Genomic DNA, 22,999 nt, shown 5'->3' on the forward strand with positions numbered 1-22,999 from the left:
AGCTGTGGCTCTGTAAGGAATACCAGGTCGGGGAGCTGTGGCAGGCAGCAGGCCCAGGGCGGGCAGAGTGCTGGGTGACCTGATTGTGTCCGACAGGGCAAGCGGGCGGCTTCAGGGAAAGCCATTCAGAGGAAGCAGCCTGGGCAGGAACAGATGGCACCACAAACAGCTGGTATGGGGCTTGCAGCAGGCGCACGCTCGAAGCCTCCTGCTCCTCCTACGTTCGGCCCTCCTCGTGTCTCTGGAGAGGTGCAGGGATGTGTCCTGCTCTGGTCTTGTTTCTGTGGTTTTCATCTCCCTGGGCTCACTTCATGAAGGCACATTCTCTTTGGGCCATCTCATTCTCGAATTCTCCCGTGGCAACACCCAAGGGCATGGTCCCTCCAGGAGAAAAACAGCCCAGAAGCTGAAGCAGCAGTTGGCTCATCATGAATAAAAGAGATGCGTGGAAGAGTGACTAAAAGTTACAGCCCAGGTCTTTGCAGACAGTTGCCCAAATCACTGAATCTTCCTTTTTATCAGTTTGGAAAATGAGCTGCTCTTAATAATTTTGCGGTTACATCCTTTGAGAGATTTGTACTTTTCAGCCTCACAATAACTAATCGCAACATTGAAAGAAAGACTTGAAGCAACTATAGGGGGAAAACTCTCTGGAGGCTGAGAGAGTTCACTGGGCTAGGCCAGTGCAGGTGCTTGCTTGTGTAGACACAGACGCCATTTTCCTAATTGGGCTCTGAGTGGGTGCTTTTCAGGCTGAAAGGGTCGTTTGTTTTGACTGATTGACTTTCTGAGGCTTTGGGGAGAATTAATATCTTATTCAGATGATTGTCTGTTCCCAAGGCTCTGTATTGAGGCTGTTCATTCGTTTCTTCATCTGTTACGCTGCATGCGCGTTGAGCGCCCGGTGCGCTGAGGTGAGTGGGCAGCAGACAGTGCCTCCCTCAAACGACGTGGAATCTAGCGGGGAGAATCTTCGCTTGGTCCCTCAGATCGTCCTTATGTGGATCTCAATAAGCCTTTGCTAAAAGTGTTTTGCATGAATGCCACAGTCACCTGTTAAGCTCTGTGCGAAAGGCCGTGCTGAGGAAGGATGCAGCAGGAGAGCATCGTGAGGGGGACGTCTATCTTCCATGGACTGGAACAGCATTGACCCAGAGCTGTGGGCCCCTGGGCGGAATGGTTTGCCACCTGTACTGGCCCTTCTTCACCTTAGAAGACTGTGCTTGGTTTGATTGGTGAGGAAAGGATCAGCAGAGCTTGCTCAGGAACTTCTTTGCAGAAGCGATGCTCTTCACGCTGCCTCCTTCAGAGAATGGGGGGAAGCCTCAGGTTTCTGGAGAACAGGATGGCAAAATTTGCAGGTACTGAGGCTTCGGGCCGCCTGTTCTCTGTGCATCCTCGTCTCTCCACCCTTTCTAAGACAGGCCTTCTGGGACCAGGAGGAAAATGGCCTGTCCACTGCCACCCATGGGGCTTTGCTGAAAAAAACTATCTTCTCAGTGGCAGTGAAAAATCTGGGAGGCAATGTTATTGTTCTTTAAATAGAAATATCAGCTCTTTGTCCTGTGTAATACTTCTGTGCATGCTAAAGGCTCTAGCCATGAGCTTACTATAGTCTGGGGTGTGGAGTTTGGCCCTCTCAGACTCCTGTCCCTGGCTGGCGCTCAGGAGCCACGAAGCTCTCAGGGCAGTGGACTCGGTTAAAGGTTCGGTTCTGCCTGCTGTCCGCTGGGTGACTGCAGAGGGTTCCTGGACCCAATTCCATTGTGTGTGTGGACGCCTCCCCACACCAACCAGCAGTCCTCGGACACCAGCACTGTCTGCCTGGAGATGGAATCATATTCCACAGGTTAAGGATTCAGTCCTACAAGACTGCCCCCCACTTGAGATGCCGCTTGCAAGCCCAGGTTGTTACCCATGTTTCTGACCACCTGGCTGTAAATCGGAGGTTCCTGTGACCCCTCCTCGGGTCGATTAATTTGCTAGAATGGCTCACAGAACTCAAGAAAACCCCTTTCCTCACTAGATTACCAATTTATTACGAAGGATATTGAGGATAGGAATCAACAGCTAGATGAAAAGATACATGGGGCGAGGTCCTGAGCAAAATAGCTCCTCTCCTCATGGACCGTGAGCCCAGCACAGCAGCACGTGGACGTGTCTGGTTCCCCAACATGGAAGCGCTCCAAAAAGCATCAAGGAGCTGTCCTTTTGGGTTTTTATGGAGGCTTCATTACTAAGTCATAAGATTGACTAAGTCATTGGTCATTGGCAGTAGTTTCAACCTCAAGCCCCCTTCCTCCCCAGAAATCCAGGGGCGGGCCTGAAAGTTCCAATCCTCTCATCACATGACTAGTTCTCCTGGCAACCAGCCCCTACCCTTGAATGGCACCCAAAAGTCACCTTCCTTAAGGGAAACTCCCATTTCACCCTTCTGGCTCTAAAGTGTTTTTTCAGTAACTGAGGAGAAGAAAACAAATATTGTAACAAAAGATGCTCCCATTGTTCTTATCACTCAGGAAATTCCAAGGGTTTTGGGAACTGTAAGCCAGGAACTGTGGACAAAGGCCAAATATATCTGAGAAATATATTTGGGTTGTCTGATTGACCAAGTATATAATATTTCTTATAAATCACAATATCGCAGTGATCTTGGGCAAGTCACCCTACCTCTGCAGCTACGTTTCCTGCTCTGTAAAGTAAGGGTGATGATACATGCCCGGCGAGAGATAAGTGGGTGGATGCCTGCTCAGCTCCTGGTTTAGGGTCTGGGAAATTTCACATACATTGTCAGTCCTCACACCATCCTACGAGGTTAGTAGTAGCATTTTTATCCTATTTTACAGAGAAGGTTACTGCAATCACCTGTATCAGGGGATGTCCCAAATCTCAGTGCTTCAAGTGGAAGTCCTGGGACATGGGACCCGGGTCTTCTGATCCCTTTTCTCATTGCTGTCGAGCCCAGCTCGCCCCATCTTGATGGGAGAGCGGCGCTCATTCAAACATTTATAAATAAGTAAATAATGAGTGTGAAAGGGCTTTGCAAATGGAAAGCAGCTCACAAGTATAAAACGTTATTTTGTATCCCAGGATCCTGAGATAACATTTTTCCTGAGTCTTGATCAAAGAGGTTTTTGTTGTTATTCAAGTTGTGTTTGGGAGAAGGGAAAAAATAAAAAATATGAGGACATCAGAATGTGATACAGTTGCATGTTGGTTTTGGATTGAGCTTGTTTTTAATTTAGATCTCTACCAAGTAGCTTTCATATTTATTTTTCTCTTTTTGTCACACGGAAGTCTTTAATTATACATGTTCATTGAAGAAAATTAAGAAATAGAGATAAATCAAAAAAAGGGAAATGAGTGAATATTAGCCATAAGCCAGCACAGAGCAATAAGGGCTGTTCACATGGCTGTCAGTTTACCTACATCTGCGTCACAAATACTGGATCTTATGGTTCATTCTGCTCAGCAGTCAGAAATGACTATGCAGTATTTCATGAACATCTGATTATTTTTAAAATAATCTTGAAAATGGGAAAGAGAAGGGAGGAAACTATTTTCTTCAGACCGCGCCTGTAATTTCAGTCGCGTGAATGGCTTCTGGGGGCTTCCTCAGAGCACAGCTTCACACTGGCCATGAGAAGAAGCCAGCAAGATAAGGAACAGCTCTGAGCCTCATGTCACTCAGCTGTCGTTTAGGAAAGGCATTGGCTAGGGTAGCAAAAGTCAGGCGAGTCTGTGAAATTGCTCTGTGGAGAGGGGTTTCTGTGTCTGGTGGCTGGTCCACAGCACCTCGGGTGAGTACTGATGTAAGACTGCATGAGTGCCGTGCAGTTTATGACCCAGGTATACCCGAGAAGGAGCTAAGTCTGCCAGTGCACCCACGTCAGTGACATCATTACGGTCTCACCGAGCTCCTGCCAGGCTTGTGTTCTTTCTCTCCCGGCAACCAGCCAAACCTGAGGGCTTTGCAGTTACCGGTTCCTCTGCCTAGAACACTGTTCCCCCAGCTCTTCAAAGTCAGCGTAAACATGACTTCCTTTTAGGTCTTTCCGGGCCACTCCGTTTGAGGTGGCCTCCCCTCGCAGTAACTCACGTGCATCCATCTTTGTTTCGTCCACGGCACCTGTCACGCCCCAAGATGACCTTACTGGCTGGCTGGCTGTTTGTTGCCTGTTGGCTTCACTGGTCAGTGAGCCTCTCAGAGCAGAGAGCACCCGGTCTCGCCCACTGCAGCGCCCCGCTGCTCAGCAAGTAACACGCACCCCGGGTGCTCGCGGGACGAGGAATTGTGGCACGACTGTAAAGTCAAGTGGATGTCAACTAAACTTTTTAAAAGTTACTGAGTAGTTTTGCAGAAACATTCATATTTGGTTAAACATGAAATGAAATGTTAAGTAAAATATGGCCATGTGGTATGTAAAAATAAATCAAATTTAACTGTACTAAAAAGTAGGATACAGCATAGGTAGTTGAGGAAACTTTAGAATTCGGGGTCTTTCAATTCTGCTTGTTTGGTCCGCCCGTGATGATGAGCTTGTCTTGGTTGAAACCAGTTGTGACATTAGCAAAATACTCATATTTCTCACCAGAGCAAAGAGATAGAACAGTGGAAAGGTCTTCAATTCTAGAGACATGACAAATATACACCTTCATTAAAATATGTGTTTATTGAAGTATATATCTTAAAACATCCGTAAAGGTGACATTATGTAGTCCCTGAGGTGCATTTTCTATCTTGTAGGAAATAGCATCATTTCTGAAAGCCCCTGTGATAAAAAGACTCGATCCTTTGTGAGGCTGGTCTGGAAGAGTGTAGTCCAGGTTCTCAGCGGCTCGAGCCTCGGATTTGACTTTTATTTTGTGTACACCCTTCTCTCCCGTCATCACCTTGTTGGCCATAGTTCCAGGGGCTGCCCTGCTGGGGGCGGGCGGCATGTGCAAGGTGGGGGGTTCTGTGGTCCCACTTCGTTATTGGTGTTTGTTGTTGGTTTTAATTCACCTGAAGTTTTAAGCCTCAGTAAAGGTAAAAGGAAGTGTGGCTTTGTAAGCAGAATGAGAAATCGTGTGCTGTGCCGGTGCCTGAGGAGGCAGGTGGAAATGCTCATGATTTATAGGTGTGGGCCCTTGATGTTGTGTAGCCAGAGAAAGCAAGGGGTGAGCTTTTTTTCAAAAAGGCTGTTTGGAGCTCCTTGGTGTGTAGCTTTTCAGAAGTGACCTCCGGACTGACAGTTGGCCTTTTAGCCTCAAACAGCTTTTCTAACTCTAGAGCATATGGATTGAGTGTCATTCAGCTCACCAGTTAATGAGTTGAAATAATGCATGGTGATTCCTGCCTGGAGAAGCCAGACCCTGCCTGCAGGCAGCTTTAGTAGGGCTCCTGAAAGGCCTGTGGCCTTACCACAGTTCCTCCTCCAGCGGTTTCCTAGTTTTCCTGTGGCCTTGCTTTAACTCCAAATTGATTACAAGGCCTAAGCAATTCCCCAGGGCGTTTGTCAAAGTTTTCTGCACAGGGAGTCTTAATACTTTTTGTAACCAAATTGGTTTTGTAATGAACCAATTTCCCTGTCTCTTCCCCTCCCCCTTTCTCCCTTCCCTTCCTCTCCCCCGCCCTCCCCCTCGTCCTCCCCTCCCGCTTCCAGTCCCTCTCTGACAGGCACGGGATGTTCAACCTCACCTCACAGAGTTCCCAGGTGGCCTTGGCCATCTGTGTGAACCTGCTCAGAGGATCCTGCCAGTCTGTGAATCTGGACTAGGTTTTCTAATGAGGGCATTATTTGCTTTTTAGCCTGCCCCCTTGTTTATAAAATATGCCAAGAGAACGAAACAACCCGCCGTTCCCAGTACTTACTTACTTGCCCCAACCAAATGTTTATGTCCTTGAATACTAAACTTGGAGCAAAAGGGTTCCTCCTCATGGGAAGGCTTACGGGACCGCTGAAGCTTCTCTCGGAACTATAGCTGAAGGCCTGTTTTGGGTCAGCATTCAGCATACCTGGGACTAGGAGCTGTTCACACTCACGTGCTGGCCTTGGAGTGTGTGCAGGGAGGGGGCTCTAGGATTCTCTTTCTGCCTGCCCCCCTCTCGGCCCCTTCCCCGGGGCCCCTTCCTCCTGACCTGGTTGGATCAAAGCACCCTCTCCAGAGCTTCCCCTCGCTGGGGCCGTCCCCACACACCTGCCCGATTGAGAAATGAACCTCCCTTCCCACCACACATCCCAGCCAGGGGCAGCCTTCTGAGCCCAGCTTGTTCTAAAACCACAATTGAAACACAACCCAGGACCTGAGGAAGGAGACGAAAAGGCAGTTTGCAGTAACAGTGTCACTGCACCTCATTGCTTTGGCCGGCCTGCTGGAGAGCCGGGTGGGTGCTGGGGTGGGGGTTCTGGCCTCAGCAGCAGGCTCCGAATCACCTGGGGAGCTTCTGGAACACAGGCTGCCTGCCCCCAGGCACCTCAGAGCCTGGTATCTGTGTTTTCTGGATGCTGACCAGGTGAGTCTGATGGAGCCAGGTTCCAGGACCTGCCCATAACAGCCACGGCTGATCCACTGGGTTCCTCTCAAGTGGGATTTCCTCGTGCACATCTAATATGAAGCACAGTATTTATCTTCTCCTGGCACATTTTGTGCTGAATACTCATTTGCCACCTTTCCTATGTTTCTTTTTAGACAGGGAGAAACATTTCCTTGTTACCTTTGCCAGATTATGCAGGAGAAGAGTGTAAATTGAAGCCATTTATCTTGAAATGAGCTGCAGGGGCACATTGTTTATACAAGTGAAAGAAATTGTAACGGAGCTGTTGGGTCTGGTCTGTGAGGAAAAGGTGTCTGAGTTTTCGCTCCCCTCCCCCTCTGTCCATGTCGGGTGTGTGTTAGAAGGTGCCCGGAGCACGCGTGCATTAGGTTTGCATATGTGGCAGTCACAGTTAATAGGTTTGGTATTTTTTGTATGTTTGTTATTGGTAAAGTTAACATTGCCAATAATATTAGAGTAAATGTTAACCCTCAAACATCAGCCACGCGTTCTCCTCACCAGACTTCATTTATTGCCTATCCTACGCTTCTTGGTGGGGTAACAGAATGTGAATTTGTGGGTATTTTGCTGTTCTAATTGATACCTGTATCTGTTTGTTAGTTGGTGGACGAGTAAGTCGTGAGTTAAATTATACTCGCCAGAAGATTGGAGAAGAGGCTATGTTTAATCCTCAGCTCATGATCCAGACCCCGAAAGAAGAAGGTGCTAACGTCCTGACGGCAGAAGCGCTCCGACAGCACCTGGACTCGGCGCTCCAGGCCAGCCGTGTCCACGTGTACATGTACAACAGGTGAGGCCGAGGGGAGAGGCGGCTGGCTCAGACCCTTTGTTCAGTAAGTAAGGCTGCCCTGGAAATATACCTGGAGTTAGTTCAGATAGTTTCTTAATGAAATGATCTTTTAAAAAATCTTGGTTTGTTTCTAGAGTTTGGTAACAAATCAAATACTTCATAATATATTTTCAGTAAATACCCAAATGAATGTGATCCTTCAAGGAGCCACGTGGCTTTCAAACACTTCTTAACTGAGTGGTTGGTGGGAACAATTTATTTTTCTACAAGAGAGATGAGGAAATGGCAGTGTAGACATATTCAGTTGCCAGGGAGAATGAGGGAAAAAAAACCATGAAAATCTGTCCTTGTCCATCCACTCTCCACGACCGTCACTGGGTTGGCTCTAAGACCCTTCTAGCTGGAGACAGAGTCCCAGGGCCCACAGGACCTGGGAGAAGGCAGCTCCCTTCGGCGTGCTCTTCTTTTTTCTCGGCGTGCTCAGTTTCAGATCACCTGTGCTGTTGTCCTCAGAACGTCCCAGAGCAAGAGCAGGTGGATGTATGTATGAAAGTGCTCCGGAGACCGTCAGGAGAGGTTTCAGTGCTTTTGTCAGGTCAACGTGGTGGAGAATGCTTCCCCCCCAAAACCTGCCCAACTGCCCCTTCCCATCCCCCTCCCTCGCCCGTCCACAAGGAGCTGGAGGGGAGGCAGCAACCCAGTGCAGTTCTGCAAAATTTTCAAGTGGAGGCCCCGTAAGAGCCTGGAAATGACTGTCCCAGGGCCACTGTAAACATTTCCCATACATTCTTAACATAATGGGACCCTTCCTTAAGAGGGCTTGTCACTTACACACTTAAGGAGATGTGAGTGTCTGTACAATGACGTTACACTCTTAAGCTGAGATGGAACCAGAAAACTTTTATGTATTGGAATGATGAACTTTAAAGAACATCTAGTTCAACCCATCTCATTTTTTAGGTGAGAAAACTGAGAATTAGATTAGTTAGAACATTTGTCCAAATTCATACAGTTATTAAATAGTAGAGACAGGTTTCAAACCCTTTCTTTGGGCTGCAAGCCCAGTGGCTTTTCTAATGCACAGCCATGCCCTTCTCAACGAGCAAGTGGAAGTAAGAGTTAATTGATGAAGTGATGTCGAGAACCTACTCATACAAGATAGTCTGTGTTGATGCCATGTGGAATTACAATGTAAACATGTACGTGGATGGATGTGTGGGGGGATGGATGGATGGATGGATGGATGGGTACCTGGGGCCCTGCTCTCAGGTGCTGACAGTCTAGCGAGGGAAAGGACAGATGTCAGGACAGATATGCATGTAGACATCCAAACACAGGCAGTCCCACTGCAGGCCCTCCAGGTGTCAAGCAGGAGATCTGACAGCAGTGCTCTAGAGTTCAAGAGAAATGGGTCATTTTGAAGAGGACTAGTCACGGAAAGCGTAGTGGGAAGGCAGCGGTTCGGCGGGCGCTGCGGGATGGGGGGGAGGTTCTCCAGGGAAGGGGGCACAGTCCAGAACACGTCTTTGGGTGACCAATAAAAGAGAAAAAGGAGACAACAAAATAGAGCACTTTAGAGAGAGTTTATTTTGATTTTTTTTTCTGTTGGATTTCCCATCCCCACCCTTTCCAAATCTCCTCTTTTTTCGAGTTAGGTTTATCTTCCTAATTTTACGCTCAGAAAGGCATGGACTTATGTAGCACCCTTTTAGAGACAGCAGAACTCTGCAATAATAGATAGGTAATGGAGTTAATTGTGGATCCGGATATAGAATGTCATTGCTATAGGACAAGTCTAGGGCACTGTAAGGTGAGAATCCATCTACCTGGCAGTGTGGTTTACAGCATTCGTGGTTAACAGCAGGAAAGCTCGTTTTGAACGCTATCTGTTAATAAGGGCATATCTACCAGTTAAAAACAGTCAGTAATATTTCCCCACCTGAATATGTGTTAACACTTTATAAACCTTACTAATCTAGTCCCTGCTTATTTTGAATTTGTGATAATTCAACTCTGAGTTATGTGCCCTGAAGTTGTTTAATGTATGTAGAAAAGCAAATTAATGGTGTAAACAAGATTATTGGGACAACACTTAAGAAAACAAGACTTTTCAAGTACTTGGTAGCATTCATTTACATAAACACCCACATGTTAATTACGATTGAGTGTTATCTATTCATTAGAGCGAGCTGGTTGAGAGTCTGCTTGGCAAAGCTCTGCTCGCTTTGACAGATACTTAAAAGTGGTCGACATTGTCCTTCTTTCTATATGTTCTTTGGTTCTGATTTCCTTACTTTATGTCAACGAGAAATTTTTGTCTCTGCTTTTAATTTTAATAGGCAGTGGAAATTGGAACATTTGTGTTATAAATCCGGAGAACTTATCACAGAAACAGGTTACATGGATCAGGTATGGGTTTGTTTTTGTTTGCAAAAAAATTCTCAGGAATTCTCAAAAACACCCCCGTGGTATGCGGTAGCCTAATGTGTGGCCTATTCTTTTTAACTTTGACAGATAATAGAGTATCTTTACCCTTGTTTAATTATTACACCTTTGGACTGCTTCTGGGAAGGGGCGAAGCTACAATCTGGGACAGCATACCTACTGTAAGTGTGGGATCTTGTTTTCTGATGCCGGTGATTTCTAAACTCTAGAACGTTTCCGATGTTACTTTATCATTGTTTATTCTATTCCAGTTTTGAGCAAGAAATAAGAACATTGAAATTCCATGTGCATTTTTTGAGTAAATAGTTGGGGGAGAGGAGACTTCAGCAGAATGTTTTTCCTCTTTTAAAAAAAGAGTTCTGTAGGCATCATTAAATTTCATTCACTTTTACCAGTCTATTTATATGCAAATAAATGCAAATTATTTGGAGTATGTGTGATTTTTAACTCTTTAAAATGTATGCAGTTTTGCAGACCAAGCACTTTCATAGGTTTAGGTGATTTTTAAGGAGAGAACTTGTTAGCGGGTACATGTCAGAAGTAAGTATTTTGAGTTAAAGTTCAAGATCTTCTTGTGAAGTGAAATGCTAGCCTTTCTTTGGATCACATTAATGACGTTTGCCGGGGAATCTGCTATCAGTGAAGGCCGTGGTGGGGAGGCTTCACAGGTTAGCAGTTGGGTATTATATAGACTGCGTCGTTTAAGGAATAGTTGTTAATCAGTGTAGACATTTTCAGTTAATTGTGCGAGAGTTAGTGCTTGGGTTATTGTTTCTGTCCTAGCTTGCACATATCTGCAAAAGCAATTTGGAGTGGCCATACCCTGACCTTCAGTGTACAGTTTTAGATGGGAAATAAGGGGTTTTGTGTTTTCTGGTTGGGAGATTCTGAATAATGACTTCAGCCTGGGTAAGCAGCTACAGTGTGGTTTGAACCACATAACAGGCAGCCAAAAGCCTTTCTGGTCTGTCAACAGCACAAATTCAAAAGTGAATGTGGGGGGAAGTGGCCTTGATGGCGGTGATGGCAGAGGCTGCAGGGGGCTTGCGGGCTTGACTGCCAGTCTGTCAGAGAGAGCTCATAAGTATGGGATTATTAAAGGTAATGGAGATCAAATGTTTTGATTGATGACATTTACAAAGCATTTATTAGGCTGACAAGTGCTAATTTGACTTTGTGATTCCTTCTCCCTCCCTGACCCCCTTAATTTTGAATCTCACTCTTCTGCTTAGAAGCACCCATTGGCTAATTTCGTTTTTAGGTATTAGATACGATATATCTGCAAGGCAAGATTCTTGGGTGCCTTCGTTAATTTACAGCCTCTCTGTTTGCGATCTTCATTCATGAATTATTTTCCTGACTTAGGTTTTCATACAGATACCCCTGAAAGGAGCGTGTGTTTCTTATGCCAGGGCCCAGAATTGAGCATTACCAGAAAGCCTCATGCAATCCAGATGCGATGTGTGCAGTGTTCTCGTGACTTTACTAAGGGCCTGGGAGCCTCTTCATTTGCTCACCTCCTAATTTCTTTCACAGAGGTAAGCCTCCTTTACAGTGGACAAACTTTGACCCTTTGGAATTCCTAGAAGAGTTAAAGAAAATAAACTATCAGGTGGACAGCTGGGAGGAAATGCTGAATAAGGCTGAAGTTGGTCACGGTTACATGGACCGGCCCTGCCTCAATCCAGCGGATCCAGACTGCCCCGCCACAGCCCCCAACAAAAACGCCACCAAAGTGAGTACAGCACTGATTCTCTCAGGAGGGACAGAGACGAAAACCTGATGGTTTCCCCCATTTTTAGTTCTATTATTTTAATTTTTAATATTTCATTCTCAACTTTTTTGTCCATGGAACTAAATTTGTTTATGGAGCTAAACTTTGCTGTAGGATTTGCCATATGCCTCTCATTAGCCTTGTTATTAATGTTCTCTCTGAAACAAACAAGCCCTTAATGCGCTGGATTTTAACAAGGCATGTGACCTGCCTACTAATTCTCGTCATTATGTGGCTGTCTTTTATTTTAGCCTCTTGATATGGCCCTTGTTTTGAATGGTGGATGTCATGGCTTATCCAGGAAGTATATGCACTGGCAGGAAGAGCTGATTGTGGGTGGCACTCTCAAGAACAGCACTGGGAAGCTCGTCAGGTAACCCGACACACAGGGAAATCCAAGCCCTCTATGTCTTGTCCTTTCCTCCGAAACCACTTCCCTTCTGACATCTCCAAGTGTATTGGTGTTAATACACAGCTGTCACCCTATCTAGCTGTGTCTAGTGTAATCGAATCTTAGGAAACCTTAGTGGACCAGACACAAGCACCTTGTGGGGAAATTTTCCGGAGCAGATTTGTCGTTTTCATCAAGACTGCAGTGAGTCACTGCAGGGTTTTAGAAGATCTGCCAATTATGTAGAAAGTTGGGACAAGTGTGAAGCAGGTGAAGACATTGGTCCTAGCAAGTAAGCTTGAATGATGTGAGCTAAACTCCATTACAGACTGTCAAAGGAAAAGACCAACAAGTGATGGCTAAACAAGAGTTACCCTCATGCCCTCCTGGGCTCCGCTCCATCAGGTGTCAGGCTCTCGGCCTGAGGTCTCTCCCTCGGGGAAGCGGAAGTCTGGGATTTCTGCACAAGCGGGTGAGCGGTGCTGAGCCCAGCGTATCTGCTCAAGCTATCTACTTCTCCACCCTTCCTGTTTCACTGAATAGAAACTGAGAAAGGAAATTGCCTATTAATTTAATTTGGAGGTATATCTGTAAAAAGTTTGTCGGGTTACACCTGAAATATGGTACATCAGTCTATTAAATAAAATAATCGTCTGGGTCCCCTTTCAATGGGAGCATGTGCTCCTGTGGAAGGACTGAATGGCTGTGGGTGAGTTAGGGGCTCCGTCGGGGTTTTCTGCACTGAAAGCTGCTTCCCGGGGATGCTGATGTTGCTTCTTGTCACCCCGCTGCAGCGCCCACGCCCTGCAGACCATGTTTCAGCTAATGACCCCCAAGCAAATGTATGAACACTTCAAGGGGTACGAGTATGTCTCGCATATCAACTGGAATGAGGACAAGGCTGCAGCTATCCTGGAGGCGTGGCAGAGGACCTACGTGGAGGTAAATCACTGAGGTTCTGACACCCACCTTTGAAGCTCAGTACAAACCCCTTAGTTATGAAATAAATACTTCATTTTAACAACTTTTTAAAACATTTGTTTTTTCATTAGAATTTATTTACTAAACGGATTGTAATTCTGGGAACTTGGTGGGATGAAACCTTTTCTTTCCTTTACTTGATATTGAAAATCTTAGTATCTTGGCAATGCTAATTCTAATTGGGATGCCCTGAAACATTCTGGGTAACCAGTTGTGGACTCCTGAGCTGAGGCCTAACAGTGTTTAAAAAAACACTTGGTTAGGAAGAAAAGGTGTCTGGAAAACATTAGCAAGGCATAGAATCTGTTCACAGCTGCAGTCCCCTTAGTTAGGTCATGTGACAGGAGCTGGCCTTTGTTTCCCAAGCAGTGACCTCTGCTGAGCTGCATGTGACCTTTTGAAAGTGGCCAGCAAATGAAGGGGGGAGGGGTCTGCGTAAGAACGAGTTGTTTTGGATGAGGGGGACCGCAGATCCCTTGTAGGGTGATGGAGAGAATAGCCAACTGAGGCTAAGAGTAACGAAAGTGTTGGGGTGAGCTTCAGTCTCGCCACTCACCACAGCCCCCCCTGCTCACCACAGCCCCCCTGCTCACCACAACCCTACCTGCTCACCACAGCCCCCCCTGCTCACCACAGCCCCCCCTGCTCACCACAGCCCCCCCTGCTCACCACAGCCCCCCCTGCTCACCACAGCACCCCCTGCTCACCACAGCCCTACCTGCTCACCACAGCCCCCCCTGCTCACCACAGCACCCCCTGCTCACCACAGCCCCCCCTGCTCACCACAGCACCCCCTGCTCACCACAGCCCTACCTGCTCACCACAGCCCCCCCTGCTCACCACAGCACCCCCTGCTCACCACAGCCCTGCCTGCTCACCACAGCCCTACCTGCTCACCACAGCGCCCCCTGCTCACCACAGCCCCCCCTGCTCACCACAGCCCTACCTGCTCACCACAGCACCCCCTGCTCACCACAGCCCTACCTGCTCACTTGGTTAGCCATAGCCTTCATTGTCCCAGACCCAGGGTCATTTAGTGTTAGTTCAAGTTCAAACCTAAAGCATGTAGAACTCTTTCTAATGCATCATGAAAAAGTGGGGGTTGGGTGGAGGGGACGTGTCCCCCGAGGTCTGTGCTATTGAAGCTCCTTCAAGCTTGAATTCCATTTGGGACTTGATCCTTATGTTGTGACCACAGGTGGTTCATCAGAGCGTCGCTCAGAACTCCACTCAGAAGGTGCTTTCCTTTACCACCACCACCCTGGACGACATCCTCAAGTCCTTCTCTGATGTCAGCGTCATCCGGGTGGCCAGTGGCTACTTACTGATGGTAACAATCAATTCAGTTCTCCTGGGGAGTTTTGTTGTTTTTCAGTTTTTACCTTTCCATGACCGCTCCTGCTTTTTAACTGCTCTTAACACACACGTGCATCCAAGACAGAGAGAGCTCGGCTTCATAACGGTTTAGAAAGTGGTCGTTTGAAGCATTTGTACCCATTTGCAGTTTGCCCATCTTTGACTCATAGCATTTTGTGTGATGTCTGTAATGTAAATTGTTGTATAAGGATTTAATAAGTTCTGCCTTTTGATTTGGGTGACGGGTGGGGGAAAACATTAGAATCCTTACACATTCTAATGTTTGGCTTTTGTTTGTGTCTCCCCCTCCCTTTTCTCCCCCTTCTCCAACTGCCCTCCGTTCCTTTACCTGCCCCCTCCCCACTGTTCTGCTTGCAGCTTGCCTATGCCTGTTTAACCATGCTGCGCTGGGACTGCTCCAAGTCCCAGGGTGCCGTGGGGCTGGCTGGCGTCCTGTTGGTTGCACTGTCAGTGGCTGCAGGATTGGGCCTGTGCTCATTGATCGGGATTTCCTTTAACGCTGCAACAACTCAGGTACTAAAGGAGCCATCCATTCGCTGTTTGTCAACAAACACCTTTCCCCAGGCTCGGCCCAGCCGGCCTTCTCTGTGTCCATGGCACGTAAGGGGTCTTCCAGCCTTTTCCACAAGGATGCCGCATTTCTCAGGGGAGTGCCATCTCTAAATAGACCGCTCGCAGTGGGCAGAAGATCTGAATGGGCTTGTTGATTAGTAGAGAAGCTTCACTTATCAGTGGAATGTAGACCATTAATTGGAGCAGTGGTTCCCAGACTTTAGTGGGGGTTAACGTCATCACTGGAGGGCTTGTGAAAACTCGGACATCTGGCCCACCCCTGAGAGCGTCTCATTCAGTCAGTCTGGGGGGCAGGGAGTTATCAGCGGCACTGGTCGAGGTCTCACACGCTCTGGGAACCGCTGCTTTAGATGGGTTAGACCCCTTCTCATTTGTTAATGTTGTATGTGGAGCTTAGAAATACAAATGTACAAGATCTCCTGTGAGCTAAAACTGCTAGACTCTAGGGATTTAACTGTCAGATGAAGCTAAGCTCTTCGCCATGAGTTAATGTCAGCTGTCCTTTGGGAGGCTGCTGGGGTGTTGGCAGCACCGTTTGTATAGAGCTTTAGAATGATCAGAAGTGGCCCTCACCTGTCTGATACACTGTGCTTCTTTTTTTTTTTTACTGCAGGTTTTGCCATTTCTTGCTCTTGGTGTTGGTGTGGATGATGTTTTCCTTCTGGCACATGCATTTAGTGAAACAGGACAGAATAAAAGAATCCCTTTTGAGGTAATAGAAAAACAGAAGAAGAAAGCTTTGGGACAGCCAAAGCCCCCTCTGCTCCTGAGTATTTGTCCTTTCATTCCTCTCAATCTGGCCCAGTAAATATTTTAGTCCCAAGTCAGATGACATGTTACTGGCTCTGAATAAGCAAAGTAAGTTAGAAGAATCTCAAGACACATTCCAAAGGCCATACTTGCTTCTCTGGGTTTTTTTTCATTTTGTTCCCTTCCCTTCCCTGGTTTTAAGTCATTTAAAAATTGACTTAAATCATTATCTTGCAGCTTTGTGCTTTGGGTGGTGATAACCGTGAACAACACATGACTCTGTAGTTACTACTGAAAACTTTTCAATGCCAGTGTCGGGGGTAGGCAGAGATGTATGTCCCTTTCACATCCCTAACGTCAGCATTATAAACTACCAGTTGTGTTGTTTTGCTATGTGTTTGAATTGTTCACATGCTCTGTGCTCTCAGGGGACCCGCCCTGTGAGCTCTCAGCACTGTGGTCTCTCGTCCTCAGGACAGGACCGGGGAGTGCCTCAAGCGCACGGGGGCCAGCGTGGCCCTCACCTCCATCAGCAATGTCACAGCTTTCTTTATGGCCGCCTTGATCCCGATTCCCGCTCTGCGGGCATTCTCCCTGCAGGTGAGTTTCCAGTGATGAACTCGGTGGGGATCCGTGAGCACTGTCCTAACGCTGCCCATCGCAGGTCTGCTGATCCCCACTGCCGTGCCGACGGCGCTGCTGCTGCAAGTGAAGTGGCAAGTGAAGTGGCATGCTGTCGCCCAGTGCCCCTGGGAGTGGATAGTGCTTCCAGCAGTAGCCCTGACACTCACTCTAAAAAACATTCCAGACTTCTGTCATTCTTTTCAAGCTCTAGAGCCCCGATGTTTGTGGCCTGGGTATTATCAAGACCTGCTGCCATAGGGAGTTGCCCCTTCCTTTCTAGTTAAACTAAAATAGTACCAGGGCCACTGCATGTAGGACCCTTGTAGGTCCTCCTCCAGACAGTCACGAGTCCTCTGGGTTGGTCCATGGGGCAGCCCGTGCTTGGCTGTCCCTGCTTCTAAACCCTATTCTCAGTTTCTGGGTTTATTCCTCTCCTTTGTTGGCACCCTCAGCCCAAACATGCCACCCTGTCTCCCTCGATTTCCCTAAAGCAGCCCCAACACAAGGCAGGTGTAGACAGCAGACTTCACTGACTGTGAGGATGAGGGTGCAGTGTAGCCCGCGCTAGGCGGTACCTTCCAGCTGAGCGCTGGGTACCACTGTATGAGAACATAGCCATTCTCTGCCTGCAACCGGATTCGTTGGTGGCCCTTGTTGCCACCTCTGTTTCATTGGCCAGCCTCCACAGTCTCTCCCATCCACTCTTCTCCTTCCTTTTGCTCCCATACTCCCCTCTCAAGCCACCCAAGAAAACTCAACATTCCTCTACCTTCCTTATGCAGAGCAGTTTGGCCCTCCGCATTGTTCTGCTCTCTCCTTTCAAACCTAGAGGCCATCAAAGTGTTGTTTTTAAACAAAGCCAGCTTATGTGAATGGTAAGAATGGAGAGTTCCCTAGGCTGCAGCCAGGGTCCATTCTGTGCTGGGCCTGAAGCACTGGCGTTGCCCTCCAGGGACCTGAGATTCATAGGGACCTTGAGATCGGTCAGTGCAGAGAGGACAAAGGCTACTTGGCCAGTTTGTGTTGTGGTCTTCCTAAGCCCAAAATGGTTTAGGGTTTTGATAGCTCAAGGACATTATTGAAGTTTTGTGAACTAAATTCCAATTTTAGAGCTTCAGCTGTTTTCTAAGAAAGATTAAAGGAGTAATGGCTTTTCCCTTTCTTTCTTTTTCTCTTACACTAGGATATGTGATTCATGAGATGGGCAGGTTTTTACAGGAAACTACTCTTGGTGTCAGTTTTTAAACTGTTGGTATCCAGCCTGTTCATACCGCTTTACTCTCTTTAATCACCAAAGGGTTCTAAGGACCGTGACCAGGAGGAGAAATCGATAAATCCCAAATTAGCTTTCTGTTTATATTTTTGTCAATATGTTTAGCTCTTTTTTAGTCTTCATATTTGAATTTCATTTCACTAATTACTGATAAAGACCTAACAACTAATGATTCTGTTGTGTTTAGAACAGTGGACTAGTTTAATATTTAGTGGAAGATAGAGCATGAGAGAAGATTTCATACCAATCACTAAAATACTAAAAATACTAAAGAAAAAGCGTATTTTTATTATAAATATATATGAAACTGTAACTAGAAATAGTGAGTGAATAGGCAAATAAAGTTAAGTCTGGAACTGGGACCAAAGCTCAGGAAAATGGGAATATATCTAACCGCTTAGTAATATGGAAGATAAGTACAAGGTGGCCGCCAGTCCTTGGTCCTTTCCGCAGAGGCGCGCCCCGCGGCGCCCTTGCGCGTCCTGGCCCTGCTCCTGCTCTGTGTGCAGCAGGTGCATATGGAGGAGCTGTCTTTCAGCAGTGGGACCCTCTCTTCGGGACTCTCCTCTCCTGCTGGCCTCCCCTCGCTGTTCCGTGTCTGCTCTGCCTCATGCTCCCTCTTCTCTTCTCGTCCCCTCGCCCATGTGCTCCTCTCCTCTCTCACTACCCACTGACAATTCATCAAGGCACACTCTCCTTTAATGATATCCTATGGTGTGGTGGTCTGAAAAGCTCCATGAGCTTTCCTTATGCCTTTTAGAAAATCCAGTATGCTAAGTTCTCCCAAGGTAAACGCCTTACTGAGATGAAATGAGTACTGTCAGTTCTGCATTTCTATCCAAGCTGGTGGAGTATCACTTTAGAAAGTTGCATCTACAGCTTCCAGGAGTCCTCATTTATTCCATAGTGGCTTCCCAGGACACTGGCTCATTCTCTGTCAAAAAACAAACCAACAAAACCAAAAAAAAAGGAAAGAAAATGTAAGAAAAAAAGAAATGAGAGAGAATGTGCCATGATTTTTGCAGTGGCCATCAGAAACTTACACTGGTTTCCTTTTCAATGCATTGATATTCTAATTTGGCCATTATGTAGCTTCTCTTTCCTTTGGTGAAGTGTGTTACACTGTGACTCTGGCTATTCGTTTGTGTTTATTCTTTTAGGATGCTTCAGATTAGGCAGCAACAGGGACAGACCCCAAGTGGTTCTGTCCAGTCATAAAGACATGCTTTCTCCCTGTGGAACTTTTCCAACTTCGTAGCCTTATCAAAATACATGGAATTTTTTTTCCCCAAAGAAACTGTGTTAGACTTTGTCAATCTCCATCCATCTGTCCAAATGCCACCCTATATCAAAAAGCGGTGTCACCACCTGTAATTCTTTAGGAACCGACGCCCTGCACTGGGGCTTTGCTGGTACCTGAATGGTATTTGTTCTTCAGTGAAAACTCCCAGCACAAAATGCCTTATTGTTCCAATGGTGAGGGGGTTTGGATGAGGCCCCTCTAGGCAGGGCCAGTCCGCCTCTGCACTTGACAAGTGTCTCCTGGGGCCGTGTAGTTGCCCCCTGGGGGCTGGGATGTTTCCTTCAAGCACAGGAATTGGTGCAGGTCATCCCCGCCACCTTTTCAGATTTATTTGCAGTTCCTTAAACTCCCCCGGCTCCAGCAGTCATGCTTCTCCCTTCCTGAGAAAGCCTTGCCATTCACTTTTACTGTTTTGATGCACTTTGGGGGGCGTTGACGTTCTGCCTTTTTCTTGTCAGAACCCGTTCTCCCTGTGTATGTCATGTGCCGTTTGACGGTAAGTTTAGATGGGACACTGCTTTGGGGTTCATCTCCCATCCCTTCATTTCCACCACACATCCCTCCGATCGAAGAGCCTGGCATCAAGTTACTCCCTAGCCACTGCGGGATCGTCAGTGTTATTCTCGCCAGAACGCCAGGGCCACATGTGTCTGCCCACATGGCTCATAGTTCCACAGTTTCTGCCCTCGTCCTTGGGGACTTCCGTTTAAAGTGAGATATACAGAGTTTCTCCTCTATGTTCCTCTCCAGAATTCTAAAATAATAATTTAAAAAACAAAATAACAACCAAAAATACCTGTAAGGATTCCACCCCCAGGATTAAATTTTCCCGGAAAATCTGAAAAAATCAGACCTGTTCTTCCCAGCATCCATATTGTCTGATTGGTCAGGAGTCCTAACCCAGCCTGTGTCCAACCTCTCTGGAAGTGACCAGATCTGACAAGAACTCCCAGGTCTCAGTTGGTCTGAGGGTTGGCATCAGGCCTGTGTTTGAATCTGATTTACTGGGTAACCTCAAACAGGTGACCTTCCTCTGCACCAGGGGGTCTTTATTATTAGGTAATGGCATCAACAGTAATAATAATGTCTATCGTGGTTGCTGTAGGAATCGAATGAATCGTGTCTTAACCACCTGATCTCCCACCGCTCCTCCTTTCTCTTCCCCAACAGAATTTTAAGCCCAGCAGTACTAATGGCTGGTGCCAGATGTGTCCCTCTCAGACACTGCCTGTCGGATTTCCTCCACATGGGCCATCCTTCCTCCCTGGTCCCATCAGAGGTCTTTTTTTGTCTTTTGCATCTCCCCGAGAAACCTTCCTTGCCCACCCTCCACTCCCCATGCACTCTCCCCTTCCCCCCCACTCCATGCACTCTCCTCCTCGGAGCCGCTCTGGACCCTGGGCGTGCTTTCATGACTGTGTTCATCAGCCTGGACTGTAACTTGTGTATAGGTCTGGCTGTGTCCATCCTTGAGAGCAGGATTTTGTCCTGTTTATCTTTGCGTCTCCAGTACCCAGCATGGTGTCCCAACTTTTCTTTTTAAAGTATTTGTCTCTTGGATAACTCCTGTGGTGAAAACAGTGATTTGCTTATGAAAACAAGCCTATCAGGCAGGTCTTTAAAATACACACATCAGAATGGTAAATTCACAGGTTTCATGTATTTTGAATTGATTTGTTTTCAAGGCAGACTAAGAAGAGAGGGGTTAGGTAATTTTTAAAAGGAGACCCTCAGTTGTTTTTTGGTTTTGTAGAATTGACAGGGAATTGATTACTGGCAGGCATCTCCCTGAACGTGGGCTCGCCGCTGCCCTGGAGCGAGCGTTCACAGGTACCGTCCAAGCCCTGTGTGGACCCTCCTCGGCAGTTGTCAGGTACCTCTTAGGATCAGGTTGCTTTTCTCTCCCTGAGACGTTTGCCTCATTTGAGAAGGCTTTAGAATGAAGCAGTTCTTTGAAAAACCTCATAAGAGTTTTTAATTTTGAAAAAACTTTCTGCTGATTTCTTGGTTGCTCAGCATTCCAGTTACATTTTTGATTGTGCTGCTGCTTTCCATGCCTGTCCGAACGGGAGAGGACAGCCCTTTCAGCTGTGCTGTGTTGACTTTTGCCTGTGAACAGCCCAATTGTGTACTTTTTAGTAGGTCACCAGGAGATCTGCCACAGCACTGCAGACCCTGGCCCGTGTTTATTCTAGGTTATGCAGTGACTTTTGAATCTGTCCTTATTTACTCTGCATACTGTAATCACTCACAGGAGTTTCTGCTTAACTCTGCATGGCCTTTCTGTCCTGCGCCTGCACCCCCGCAGGCTCCTGCAGGGGCTTTTTGGAATGTGCCTTTTAAAAACCTCAGGGGACGTGTTTGAAATTTTATTTCATGTTTTAAAGGTGACATTTTCATATACTCAGTCTACTTTCTGTCTAAGTTTTCTAAGTGTGAAATCAGGTTTGCATGAACTCTTAGAAATGTTCAGAGAGGGAAACCTTCCTTTTTGTTTTGAATTAAAACTTCTCAAGTATATTGCACGTTCTGCCTTTGTAGATTTGGTTTGGTTAGGTTGCTAGCAAGATGCTAGTTAAGTCCCTACGTTTGTACTTTATGAGTTCATAGAATTATTAGAGATGGGAAGGGTCAGAATGATGGGGGCCTGTCCCAGTCAAATGGTCTCTTAATGATGGAAGAGAAGCAAAATGCTGAGAAACTCCGACGTTTATTTCAGTTTTAAACACTTCAGTAGGAAAGTGAAAGAAAGATGTTTAAAACATCTTTATTTTCAAAGCAGTCCTCTGACTGGAAGGAGACATATTGGTGACCTCTGCAATTTTTTTTCCTGCCCCCAGGCGGCTGTAGTAGTGGTGTTCAATTTTGCTATGGTTCTGCTCATTTTCCCTGCAATTCTCAGCATGGATTTGTATCGACGTGAGGACAGGAGATTGGATATTTTCTGCTGTTTTACAAGGTACATTTTCTGGCTGCTGTGGCCTTGGAAGGGCGTACTGTTAATGGGGCTTGTTCTGGTGTGCTGGAGGCAGGGCCGACAGTGGGCAGAGGAGGCTTCCCTGGGGCCGCCAGTCACTGGGAGTCTCCCCTCCCCCCACCACACGTGCTCACGGCCCTGAGGTTCTGGTACATGTGATCATTTTTTCTGTCATGGACCAATATTGCTGATTGTTAGGAGTATTTCATATCTCTGTGAATTAGGGCAGAACCAAGGTTGAAAAGCACCCATCTGGAAAAAATATCCCTTCCGGTGGGGTGTTTTGTTAGGAATTATGCTTTGACAGGGTTCGTCAGCATTTTACTTGATTTTGTCAGCCAAATTCAGGATCAGCCATCCATTTGGCCTCTTTTGACTTACTCATGTGTAAGTCAGATGGATAAATCAGGTGATGTTTATGGAGTTCGACGATATGCTGTTTCTCTCCTAAATCAGAGCTATGTAAAATACGTATTATCAGCCACTGGCAAAAATGAAAGCACGCTTCCCTGTTTCTGTATAACGGTGCAGCGTCTCCCCTTCTTGCAGCCCCTGTGTCAGCAGAGTGATTCAGGTGGAACCTCAGGCCTACACGGAGACGCAGGATAACACTTGCTACAGCCCCCCGCCCCCCTACAGCAGCCACAGCTTTGCCCATGAAACACAGATCACCATGCAGTCCACCGTGCAGCTGCGCACCGAGTACGACCCTCACACACACGTGTACTACACCACTGCCGAGCCTCGCTCTGAGATCTCTGTGCAGCCTGTCACCATGACCCAGGACACCCTCAGCTGCCAGAGCCCCGAGAGCACCAGCTCCACGAGGGACCTGCTCTCCCAGTTCTCTGACTCCAGCCTCCACTGCCTCGAGCCTCCCTGCACCAAGTGGACGCTCTCGTCATTCGCTGAGAAACACTATGCTCCTTTCCTCTTGAAACCAAAAGCCAAGGTAACCCACCAGAACAGAAGACTCTTCCTGCCTCAAGAAATAACAGGCTTCTATGGAAGTCGTTAGACTGCTTGTTCGGGTGGGTGTGATATATTTTAGGCCTCCAAAAGAGTCAGTCCTTTTAAGACGTGGGGCCCTTTTAATGAGCTCATCTTCTACAGGAGTGAATGTCTATGTAGCAAGTGTTTCCATGACTTTAGAGCAACTCCTTGCATTTCAAACGTTTTATTCTTCATGAGCTTGCTTAAAAA

At 46.9% G+C, this 22,999-nt stretch overlaps 1 protein-coding gene across 5 annotated transcripts in view; it reads left to right on the forward strand.

The window, feature by feature from the left end:
• The window catches only part of PTCH1 (patched 1), a 69,865-nt gene that overhangs the window by 22,457 nt on the left and 24,409 nt on the right, over positions 1-22,999 (forward strand). For 3 of the 5 annotated variants that reach the window (XM_070589915.1, XM_070589913.1, XM_070589916.1), the window contains exons 3-14: positions 7,139-7,328; positions 9,668-9,737; positions 9,843-9,934; positions 11,310-11,508; positions 11,799-11,920; positions 12,733-12,880; positions 14,118-14,249; positions 14,654-14,809; positions 15,483-15,581; positions 16,094-16,219; positions 21,660-21,778; positions 22,346-22,748. In XM_070589915.1, coding sequence (XP_070446016.1) covers positions 7,139-7,328; positions 9,668-9,737; positions 9,843-9,934; positions 11,310-11,508; positions 11,799-11,920; positions 12,733-12,880; positions 14,118-14,249; positions 14,654-14,809; positions 15,483-15,581; positions 16,094-16,219; positions 21,660-21,778; positions 22,346-22,748 — 1,856 coding nt within the window. The remainder of the gene's footprint in view (positions 1-7,138; positions 7,329-9,667; positions 9,738-9,842; positions 9,935-11,309; positions 11,509-11,798; positions 11,921-12,732; positions 12,881-14,117; positions 14,250-14,653; positions 14,810-15,482; positions 15,582-16,093; positions 16,220-21,659; positions 21,779-22,345; positions 22,749-22,999) is intronic. The other 2 variants (XM_070589914.1, XM_070589917.1) reach the window with 1 other exon arrangement.

Source organism: Equus przewalskii, chromosome 22 (genome assembly GCF_037783145.1).
Source record: "Equus przewalskii isolate Varuska chromosome 22, EquPr2, whole genome shotgun sequence".
NCBI classification, from domain to species: Eukaryota; Metazoa; Chordata; class Mammalia; order Perissodactyla; family Equidae; genus Equus; species Equus przewalskii.